The sequence below is a fragment of the Mastomys coucha genome, unplaced genomic scaffold (assembly GCF_008632895.1).
Source record: "Mastomys coucha isolate ucsf_1 unplaced genomic scaffold, UCSF_Mcou_1 pScaffold16, whole genome shotgun sequence".
NCBI lineage: Eukaryota > Metazoa > Chordata > Mammalia > Rodentia > Muridae > Mastomys > Mastomys coucha.
Window position 1 is genome coordinate 2801087 of NW_022196898.1, and position 11948 is coordinate 2813034.

The following is an 11948-nucleotide window of genomic DNA, read 5'->3' on the forward strand; positions in this document are numbered from 1 at the left end:
GAGGTATTCAGGTGAGCATAGGGCTCGGAAATGAAACCATCTTTATGGAAAAAGGCATGGATTAACTGTCCATAGCAAGTCTTCTATTACAACATGTTTTTGAGTCAGATTTTATGTACACTATTAACAATTTATGTCTCTAAACACACAAACTGTTAAGTAAATGTCACATGATTCCTTCTTACAAGAACACTGGACACTAGTCATTTTTATTAGTAGCTTGAACTCTGTTGAATAGTGGGTTTTGCTACTTTGAGTCTTTAGTGCGTTTTTACATGGATGTGTAAAAAGGAAGCACAAGGAGGGACCGATACTTGCTAGATGTCTGCAACAACTGTGCACAATTAGAAAGTTCAGAAATGTGGGGAAATACTTTAGGAAATGTTCCAGTCTTTGAACATGAGGTTCTTGTGTTGGTTATTGACACCACCTATGCAGTCCTGTGGCAAGTCTCAGCAGATGAAGCTCTCTGGAGACCATTTCATTTTCTTTGTGAGTCCTCGTAGCCTCTTTACATAGGCTTTGCCTGGGATGATGCACACCTGAAACTCAGTGTAGCTGCTATGGTTTTTTTGTCATAAAGAACCCACTAGAAAGCAAGTCCTATTGTGTAAATTTATTAGCCATTAAGGCAAACTCTGGGTTTTATATAGTAAGTGGAATTATTTCTTCTCCCCCAGTGTATACTCATGTAACTCCAGTGTGTTGTTTTGATTCTTGATACAAGTGAATATAAAGAGTTAGTTTTTGTCAGCTTTGCAGCAGTGTTGTAGGTAATCACAAAACCTTGCCTGAGTTCTAGCTAAATGGGGGGAGGGGCTTCTTTCTGCTCTAGTTTCCCCCTCTCTAAAGTGAGGCCAGTGACATCTGTCTGCATGTAGACTTCCCCATACGGTGAGAAGAGATGTAGCCACAACAGTACGCTAGAAAGGAAAAGCTGTAAGGTACAAAGGCCAGGGTTTCATAAGCAAGGTGCATTCAGCATAAATTGCTACCTCGTGGTTATTACTGTTTGAAAAGAAAGACCAAGGGTATACTTAAAATAGAAAAGTAGAAAGAAATATGAAATGTAGAAAGACCTAGGCCAGCAGGAAGTGGCCTTTGCACAGCTGAGAAACAAGCTCAAGTGCTCAAGTGTGGCTGAAGTCATACCCCAGGGTTCTGAGAGCCAGGGGCCTGGAAATCAGGATGAAGAGAGATGTCTAGGAAGCACCAGATCCACCAGGTGACAGGAACTGAAACTAGTAAGCAGGGGACAGGGCAGTTTTTTTCAACAGACTTTGGGGGTAGTAAGAGGCATGTTTGACTGACTTATGATGAGTTCCTCACCTGATTTTTGTTGGAGATTCAGCATTCCTAGAAGTCTACTATGATGGATGAGTGGTTTCCAATGTTTTGTTTGGTTTTTTACATCTCAAGCCCTTTTTTGATAGGGCTTTAAGTTGTTTATGCAGTTCAGATATATATAGTGTGTGTTCTATAGCACATTGTTGGACATAGATTTTTTATGTGTGTGATTTAAAACTTAAAAGTAAATACAGATTTATAGATTCTGTACTTCAGTGACTGCCTGATGATTGGTTTTGAATGGGAGGATAAAAACATCTTGGTTGGGAGGACAAGGAGCAAAATGATCCTGTCCCATGTCTCAAGGGCTCTCCTCCTTCCTCCTAGTGCCTGGCATTTCCCACCCTGGGACAGTACAGTAGATCTCAGTCAAAACCGACCCAGTGGAGATGCCCAGCTACGTTCATTGAAGCAGCTCTGTTCTGGCCAGCAAGGACTGTAGGAAGCTGACTGTAGTGTGTTGAGAACCATCAGACCCTTCCTCGACACCAGCTGCTCTTTCCCGTAAATAACATGGATGCCTTGTACTAGCTGGAACACTGAATCCGGTTATATATATTATATACATGTACAAAACATACTATTCTAAAGATGCTGGTGTCCTGGTAGTGTTATTAACTAACTTCATTCCTATTAATGGAGACAGGCGTTTTTACACCTGCTGCCTTGTTAGTATGGTGGACTGTCCTTGACATAGAAGCTGAGGAGGAAGTTGACAGCTCCTAGACAGCTCTGGGAGGGTCATTTCTCTGTGTGTCAAATGACTCCTTTCACAGAACCTCTGGAGGGTAGCCTATGTCCTTGCTCCTTCCTACTTCCTTTTCTGCTTTCTGTACCATGAGCTGTCTTAATTTGGAACGTGAATGGATGCCTAAGAGATAGACACTGAAACATCACATCTTCCCTGTAATGTTTTGGGGTGTCAGTCAACAAAGTTTTACTGAACTCATCTGTGTAGAACACCTTTTAGAGGCTTTGAGGTTAGAAACTTAAGTTTAATCTTGGGTTAAGGAACTCGGAGTCTGGTCTATAGGGGGCATGGAGTAGAATACTCAGGAGCAGGACAAGTTGACCCTCAGAGTACACCAGGTTTGTGTCTACCGTACTGGCAGAACTGGTTTGTGTCAGGCTTCCTTAGAATGTGCTTGCAGTGTTCAGCCATTCGGTAGCATTAGGAATGTGTGAGGCTTCACTGGCCCAGAAAGCCAGCAGGGAAATGTGCCTGGTTCAGAGGAGATGGCTGCCTTAGCTCTTCTCTAATGGTGTCATACAGGCACAGGCTTTGGGTAAGTGTGTAGCACTTGGTCGTCTATTTCCTCACAGAATGCTTGTTGGGATAGAATGTTGAGAGTATAAATTCTCAGAGCTCTATCAGTTGTAGGCAGCTCCCAGCAGAGAATTGTGGACATTAGCACCTCAAGCCTGCTCCTCTTTAGTGTCCCACTGGCTGCATGAAAAACAGGAATTTATGTAACAAGCCCTGCACAGCAAACGTTTTCCTGTTGTGGGGGTGGGTGGTTAATTGTTGGCAAAGTTAGTAGACAGCTCTATTACTCAGAGTGACCTGAAATGTCCTCAGAAAAATATGTAGTGTGATATTTTGATAAGTAAAGGATTGCTATGGCCAAGGGAAAAAAAAAAAAAAAAACACTAACAATAAGCAGAAGTCCAAGCATTTAGTGGATACTAGCCCCAAAGTTAGCGAACTATTTTTAAACTTTTTAGGAGTCTTCGTTACTATGTCTTCTTCGGACCTGCTGAAAATGCCCCTCCCCCATATGTGCAGAACCACCCCGCTTATAGAGCTGTACCCCTTCCCCTGTTAGTTTCAGGCCGCCAGGAAGCTGATCTCTGGAAGGATCTCCTCCCCGTACTCTATTATTAACGAAATGCAACAGGACAGGAGTCAAACTTCCTTTCTTCTAGAGGTTTTATCAGAGCTTATCTGTGTGCCTATTACGTTTAAAGAACAAAATTGTCATGATGGAATATTGTGCAAATGCCCAGACTCCCAGCATGTAGGTGGCTTTGGAGAATGCAGTTACAGGGCTGGCTGCTTTCCAGGCCTGCCCAGGCAGGCTGCTGCTTTTAAGGAGGAATTGGGAGGTTTGATCACTGATGTTGGTGGACACCATAGCCAAAGCTATAGTTCTGGGTGATGGAGTGGGGGTGGGGTGACAGGGAGGTGGCGATAAGGAATGGTTTTGAAAATACACGAGATTGAGATACAACATGAAAGAAATGTATTCCTTAGCCTTTGGGGAAATGTTTGGAGTTTAAGAGCTGCCCCCTCATAACAGGCCTAGAGCTGAGATAGATCATAAGTGGAAGAACAGAATGAAGCCTCAGGAGAGACTACCACTGCCACATACCCACATACCTGCCTGGCATTCAACCAGAAAGCTCCTGTTGGGCCATGCCTGATCCACCCTCACCATGCACCCTGGCAGCATGCACCCTGGCAGAAGGACTTAACACATAGCTGTGTGTTGCAATCCTTGGGTGGAATGTAGTGCAGATACATTTTGAAATATGGGTTTCTGAGCTCTCTTAGGCCTCTGTCTGCCTTTTGTCTCTTTTTAGAAAGTGAGATTACCACTACACTTGTTTTGTTTTCCACCTCTTGTTGAAAAAAAGCACAAATATACTCAGGGTCCTAGAGAAGTCTGACCCTGTGTATTGTTCTGATCTGTTACAATGTTGGCACTGTGAGCACCTTCAGTCCCTGTCAACAACATGAGGATGTGGGCATTGTGGCTGCCTCCTTGGGTGACCACAAATCTAGTTAGAGTTGTTTTGTGGTCCAAGAGGGGTCACAGAGTATTTGGGCAACTAAGGCTTATACTAGGTTGGCAGAGCCAAAAAGTCAAGAAGCCAGGTGTATAGCTCTGCTCTGAAGATCGTGAGATATCCAGAATACTGTCCCTGGACTTGGCATTAGGCCCCTTCAAAGCTGCCAGGTGAGTATGTAGCAGCTGTACTGGGGCAGAAAGCCTAAGTGTTCTTCACATTCCCAGATTTGTGCCACAGGATCCCCCAAACGTCAGAAGTCACAGTGGGGTTTCCTTGTCTTCATCTGAGGACTAAGAGACAGACCTATATTCTCCCATGTATTTGCAATTTGCACACATTTACAGTGGTTTTGTTGTAATATCCTGTCTGCGCGTCCATTGAGTAGGTGCAGAAGGGCTTCAGTTAGGGGAGCTTTCTTCACCCCAGTCTCCCCTCTAGTTACTGCTCTGGACAGGATACTCTCTACAGTGTCCTGAAGTTAGTCGTTTGGTTAGAGCAGAGATGTTCTCACATTTGAATATTGCATTTGATGGCAAGTTAACTTTCTCAAGAAAATAGCTTTTTTTATATTTATTTTTACTTGCCTGATACAAAGACTCTGATGGTGTAAATGAATTTAGGTCTTAACTTTGGGAGGAATCTGTCTATCTACACACCTACCTATCTACCTGTTTACTTATTTATTTTGGGGGTGAGTTAGATAGTTCAAACTAGCCTCAGACTCACTTAAAGTCCTCCTGCCTTTTCTTCCCGTGAGCAGTGAGGTTTATACGTGGATATTGTGTGTTGTTTTTGGTTTTTGTTCCTGAGTAGGGATAGATCCTGCTTCATCTCCCTTTCTGTTGTGCTATGGGCCCAGTGACAGAGAATGTCACTTTGTAGAAATGGTGTTTATTTCACCTGGAAAATATTGGGAAGCACTTTGTTTTTGAGTCAGGGCCAAAAACTTTATAAAAGAAATATATGGAAAATCAATATGTGTGTATGCGTGTATAAAAGAGAATGCAAACGATTGAGCTTATTTAATTAGAGAAATAAGTGCTTTTTTTTTTTTAGATGTTATTTTTCCTACATCAATTTGAGATCTTTTATAGTGTGTTTATTACTACTGTTGAGAGCCAACGAGGTAGCTTTTGTTGCTGCACAAGTTTGATCCTTGGAACCCAAGTAAAGGTAGAAGATGAAAAGAGACTCCAAAAGTAGTTGTCTTCTGACCTCCACACAAATTAAGAGCTAGCTGTTAAACTGTTCAGAGTGAACACTGTGCGTGCGTGTGTGTGTGTGTGTGTGTGTGTGTGTGTGTATGTGTATGTGTATGTGTATGTGTGTGTATGATCCATATTAAGCAGTAAGTTTTCCAGGGAGGAAGTGCTACACTTCTAACATACTGTTTTGCTTTACAGAATTCAATTCGCCATAATCTGTCCCTACACAGCAAGTTTATTCGAGTACAAAATGAAGGAACTGGAAAAAGTTCTTGGTGGATGCTCAATCCAGAGGGAGGCAAGAGTGGAAAATCACCCCGGAGAAGAGCTGCGTCCATGGACAACAACAGTAAATTTGCTAAGAGCCGAGGACGGGCTGCTAAGAAAAAAGCATCTCTCCAGTCCGGGCAGGAGGGTCCTGGAGACAGCCCTGGGTCTCAGTTTTCTAAGTGGCCTGCGAGCCCTGGGTCCCACAGCAATGATGACTTTGATAACTGGAGTACATTTCGTCCTCGAACCAGCTCAAATGCTAGCACCATCAGTGGGAGACTTTCCCCCATCATGACAGAACAGGACGATCTGGGAGACGGGGATGTGCATTCCCTGGTGTATCCACCCTCTGCTGCCAAGATGGCGTCTACGCTGCCCAGTCTGTCTGAGATCAGCAATCCAGAAAACATGGAGAACCTTCTGGATAATCTCAATCTTCTGTCCTCCCCAACAGCTTTAACTGTGTCAACCCAGTCCTCGCCCGGCAGCATGATGCAGCAGACACCATGCTATTCTTTTGCACCGCCAAACACCAGTCTAAATTCACCCAGCCCAAACTACTCAAAGTACACATATGGCCAACCCAGCATGAGCCCTTTGCCCCAGATGCCTATGCAGACACTGCAGGACAGCAAATCGAGTTATGGAGGATTGAACCAGTATAATTGTGCCCCAGGACTCCTGAAAGAGTTGCTGACTTCTGACTCTCCTCCTCACAATGATATTATGTCACCAGTTGATCCTGGAGTGGCCCAACCCAACAGTCGGGTCCTGGGCCAGAGTGTAATGATGGGCCCTAATTCAGTCATGCCAGCCTATGGCAGCCAGGCATCTCATAACAAAATGATGAACCCCAGTTCCCACACCCACCCTGGACATGCACAGCAAACGTCTTCAGTAAATGGCCGTGCCCTGCCCCATGTGGTGAACACCATGCCTCACACATCTGCCATGAACCGCTTGACCCCAGTGAAGACACCTTTACAAGTGCCTCTGTCCCACCCCATGCAGATGAGTGCCCTGGGCAGCTACTCCTCCGTGAGCAGCTGCAATGGCTATGGTAGGATGGGTGCCCTCCACCAGGAGAAGCTCCCAAGTGACTTGGATGGCATGTTTATTGAGCGCTTGGACTGTGACATGGAGTCCATCATTCGGAATGACCTCATGGATGGAGATACCTTGGATTTTAACTTTGATAATGTGTTGCCCAACCAAAGCTTCCCACACAGTGTCAAGACTACAACACACAGCTGGGTGTCAGGCTAGGTGTTAGTGAGCAGGTAAGTTTATTCACTCCAGTATCAAAAGGCCTTTTGAAAAAAGGACACAGTACCATGTGGCTTCCATGGTTAGACATTTAAAAAAAAAGAAACAACAACAAAAAAAACTTAATTAAAGACAGAGTCTTATATAACCAGCATCCCTACCACACCTGGCTTCCATGGTGCTCAGATCTAACCCAGGGCAGCATTCTGATAGAGCTACGCCCAGGGTTGTATGGGGCTTTATTCTAATGTCACCTGATTGTGCTTTGCCCGGAAGCACCTGTTACTATCCACTGACCACCCCTCCCTCCCTCCCTCCCTCAGTTTGCCTTTTGAGGTTAAAATAGAGAGCAGATTCCTTTAGCAGCTTTTAAGACTTTCCTTTCACTGTTGGATGGCTCTTAAATTAAATGAACACATTTGATACAAATCAGATGCCAAAGGTCTTTTTTTTATTCTCCCATTTTTTCCAGTAAAGAAAAGATTTACCCACTGAATTGAGCTGTTTGAGAAAACTGTAGCTTCCCCCACCCCCAACTTGATTAAGTACAATTGAATTGAAAATGACTATATTTTTATTGTGTGTGTTTTTCCCCCTTAGGCTACATTTTAAAAAGTCCTTCAGCTTGTCTGACAGCAGGAACTGAGGAGCAGTCCAAAGATGCCCTTCACCCCTCCTCTTAGTTTTCTTGATTTAAAAAAAAAATCCCTTTTTCCTTTCATCAGACTTGGCCGCAGAAGCCCTTTCCTGTGCAGGATGTTTGCCCAGCATTCGCAGGTTCTGTGCTCCTGTAGATAAGGACTGTGCCATTGGGAATCATTACAATGAAGTGCCAAAATCACGACACCATGGAATTGCAGAAAAGACTTTCAGATCCTGGAGTGCTTTCAAGTTTTGTATATATTCAGTAGATACAGAATTGTATTTGTGTGTGTGTTTTTTAATATCTACTTGGTCCAAGAAAAGTTTATACTCTTTTTGTAATACTGTGATGGTCTCATGTCTTGATAAACTTTGCTTTGTACTACCTGTGTTCTGCTAAAGTGATGAATCATGAACTGAGATCTCCATTCTGCTCCTCTGCTGAATGACTGAACCTGTTCATCTTGCCACAGAGTTCGTCTGAGAACCAAGTAGCCGGTGATCAATGTGCTAAATTGATGGACTTGTCAAACTTTGGGGCAGAATAAGATTAAGTGCCAGCTTTGTACAGGTCTTTTCTATTATTTTTGTTGTTGTTTATTTTGTTATTTGCAAATTTGTACAAACACCTTAAAATGGTTCTAATTTCCAGATGAATGACTTTTGATGTTATTGTTAGGACTCAACATTTTTTGGAATAGATACTGAAGTGTAATGTTTTCTTAAAACTAGAGTCTACTTTGTTACATTGTCTGCTTATAAATTTGTGAAATCAGAGGTATTTGGGGGCTGCATTCATAATTTTCATTTTGTATTTCTAACTGGATTAGTACTAATTTTATACGTGCTCAACTGGTTTGTACACTTTGGGATTATACCTGATGTTTCTGACTGACTAATCTTAAATCATTGTAATTAGTACTTGCATATTCAACGTTTCTGGCCATTTGGGCAGGAAAGTGATGTATAGTTACAGACACTCTGTTTTGTATGTAGATTTATGTGTGTATTTTAAAGAAATTTCACCTGCTTCTATTACCCTGTGAATTGTGTACAGTGCATAGCACCAAGTCTTCAGATAGATGTCCCATGCCATGTGTGTACAGCCCCTCTAGGAAGGCCTTGCCAGATGATACCCTGTGCCACACTGTCACAGTTCCCATGGGAAGCCTCTGTCTGTCGCTCAGGAAAGGGGAACTTTATCTAAGGTGATGTTCTTTGTCTACTTGAGGTTCGCCTCCTACTCCGAGCTCTATCTAGGCTTTTGTCCAGGATGGAGGTGGTGTTAATGCTGTGTCCTGAAGAATCACGTCGCTTCTCAGTCCCCACCCCTGTTCTCTTTGGCTCTGAACAGTGTAAATTTAAGGAGGAAGTTTGCAAATAGGACTTCAGTGATTTATGGGGTGCTTTGTGTTCTTAAGTACAGACAGTGGCAGAGTTAGTTAAATGTACATTTATTTTGAAATCGTTAGCTTTTAAGAATTTGAGAGTTTTTTTGTTTTTTGTTTTTTTCAACCTTGAGCAGGCTAATGTGTCTCAAACATTTATGCTTTTATACTTTCTGTTTACCTGAAATCCTACCAGGCCAGGATAATTGTTTTGCCTTCCATTCCGTCCATTGGCATTTCCGAGTCATATTGAATACCCGAGTCTCCCACAGTTTGAGGAGTAGATGTACCACACAGCATCCCTCTTTGCCTTTTTGAGAAGGCCTGGTTTCCATGTAGAAGCCCAAATTGCACTTGTTGTTTTAGTATGTTACTTATCTCTCCCTTTGGGGTGTTTGTGTGTGTGTGTGTGTGTGTTGGCAAGAATAAAAAGTCCCTGTTTTCACCATTGGCCAGCTTTGTCATAAGCTTTCCACCATGACTTTCACTATTTTAAACATGTATTGAGCCACTGCTCCTCTGACCACCTTTGTTTGGGCACTCCAAAACAGGACTTGTTTTAGAAATGAAGTCCTCCACGCAGAGTCTCCTACAAATGGAGTAGAATTTATTGGTGTGGAAGAACTCGGGTCCCCCTTTCCTCCTCAGTCTGCCATTTCTTACCATTGAAGAAAGAGCCTCTGCGTGTAATCATTCAACAGAGGCAGCGACAGCCCTGTCAGTTGAATGTCACTGAGTGACTTAGAGGTGTGTGGCTCTTCCTTCGGAAGCTGTAAGCTTCAACAGCAACCCCCATTTTTCTTGGTGTTAAGATCATAGTGTGAATCATGGGTAGTTGTCTGGGGCACAGCGAGGTCCAGGAAAGGCCTCTTACCTGTTTTGAAACAAACACCAAACATGCAACCTCTGAGAGTCCTTTTCTGTGAGAATGCTCACTCTGGTGTCTTACTGTACATGATTGCTCTATGAAGAGACTTCACCCGTGTAGCCCTCTTTGATTTAGTTCCTTTGGTTTGTCCTGTTGTTAAGAACATATTGTATTATAGAGCTATTTGGATATTTTAAATATAAAGATGTATTGTTTCCATAATATAGATGTATGGAATATATTTAGGTGATAGATGTACGACTTGGAAAGTTCTGCTTGGACAAACTGAGTCTAAGTTAATTAGCCAATATTATATCCTGGTGAGCAGTAAATCCTGGAACCTAACAGTAAGTGGATAAAGTCACTTAAAATGGAAACAGTTCCCCAAAGGTGTGCAATTTGAACTTGTTCAACTGCTTAATATATGGCTCCCCTTTAGCCCCCCAAAAACCTTCAAGTTCTTAGTTTCAGCTCTCAAAAGTTACTGATTTTAAGTGAAAAACTTCTCTGTGGTTTCAACTGGGGAGTGATTGTTCAGTATAGTGTGCATTGTGCTTTATGCAGACAAAACAGCCAGGCCCTGTGGCCACGGATAGACAGCCTTGTAAGTCCCATCAGGATAGAGTCCCACCCTCGCACACACTTCAACAGTGGAGTTGAGTGACAGTGCAGATGTCTTGTTCCTGTTCCAGTACTATCTGAGAAGTGCCTGATGATGATGATGATGATGATGATTTACTTACAGATACAAGAACAATCCTTACCATAAATTGTATAAAGCCATAAATGTACATAAATGATCTTTAAGTGGCTTGGTGTGTTTCTTTCCTAGTGTTCAAAAGTTCCTGAGCAAACATGTCTTTATTGAGCTATCAAACACTTGAGTTAGACTGTCAACCCCAGTGATGATGGTGTATTGGGCTCTGGCATTTTCTTTGGAAGAAAGAAGGAACCATGTCCATATGACCAACCTAATGTGAAGAAGTGCAGTCTAAAGTTAGCAGTCTAGAGAGCAGTAACAAGCCCTTGAGGGATATCAAGTGACCCATTCACAGTGATTGCATATCACATATCCCAACTATCGTAACATTACGATTCATAACAGTAAAATTAGTTATGAATTAACAAAAATAGCTTTGTGGTTGGGGGGCGTCACCACAACATGACAAACTGTATTCAAGAGTCTCAGCATTAGGAAGGTTGAGAACCACTGGTCTAGAGTCTGGTGTGATAGCATATACCTTTATTCCTAACACTTAGTAGTCAGAGATAGGTGGATCTCTCTGAGTTAGAGACCAGCCTGGTCTATGGTTCAGGATAGCCAGGACTTCATAGAGAGACCTTATCTCAAACAGTCTAGACTTTTTCATCCTTGGAATATCTGGATCCCCATTTAGGCCAGTAATTATAAGTATGAAACCTTGCTTTATTCCAGACTGAAGGCAAACTCCGGCAAGACAAAAGCAGGGTCAAGATTAGTGTAAACACAAGGTGATGTGGCTTTCCTGGGCCAGATGATCCCAAGTATACATTTTGTTCTAAGAGGATCTCAGTGGCTGCAGAGCAGAGAGATGTCTGTGTATTTGCTCTTGCCAAAAACTGCCAGAGAAACTAGGATTCTGTTATTACAGTTCTGTTTTAAAAGAAGGTTCTGCTTGTTTCCTACCAGAGAAGTAGATGAGTTAATGTAACAAAGAAATGGGGAATTCTAGTGTTTTATTGTTTAGATAGCAAAAGGTCAGTCAGCTTGTGGTACCCCCCCACCGCCATCTCTCATAACAGAACCTTTTCTTTGAAAATGTGGTATCCAAAAGCCCAGTATATATAACCCAAAATCAAACGACAAACTAAACCCTGAGGCTTGTGCACGGTTTTGAAACCTTTGATGGGGTCCAAATGCAGAACTCCTTGATTGGTTTATACTAACAGAACTCCTCAGAAACCTGACAGCTCCACTCCCTGAGTAGTCATTTCTTGATAAATGGCTGAAGATGCAAGATTGTCAACAGCATTTCGGGTCTGCTGTGGGCTAGAGATGACCATAGAGTCTGTCTATACCTGTGTACTTGAGTGCTGCGGACCGGGATTTCTTGCGGGGGGTGGGGGGGCCCTTGTTCCACGGGACTAGGGATTCTGGCCAAGTGGGCACGGGATTCGGCTTTGACAAAC

General features: G+C 42.9%; 1 protein-coding gene across 2 annotated transcripts in view; it reads left to right on the forward strand.

The window, feature by feature from the left end:
- Positions 1-10591, forward strand: part of Foxo1 (forkhead box O1) — an 82573-nt gene extending 71982 nt beyond the window's left edge. The window contains exons 2-3 of one of the 2 annotated variants that reach the window (XM_031376217.1): positions 5544-6895; positions 7482-10591. In XM_031376217.1, the coding sequence (XP_031232077.1) occupies positions 5544-6881 (1338 nt within the window). In that variant the 3' untranslated portion in view covers positions 6882-6895; positions 7482-10591. The remainder of the gene's footprint in view (positions 1-5543; positions 6896-7481) is intronic. The other variant, XM_031376218.1, reaches the window with a different exon arrangement.
- Positions 10592-11948: the final 1357 nt, after the last annotated feature.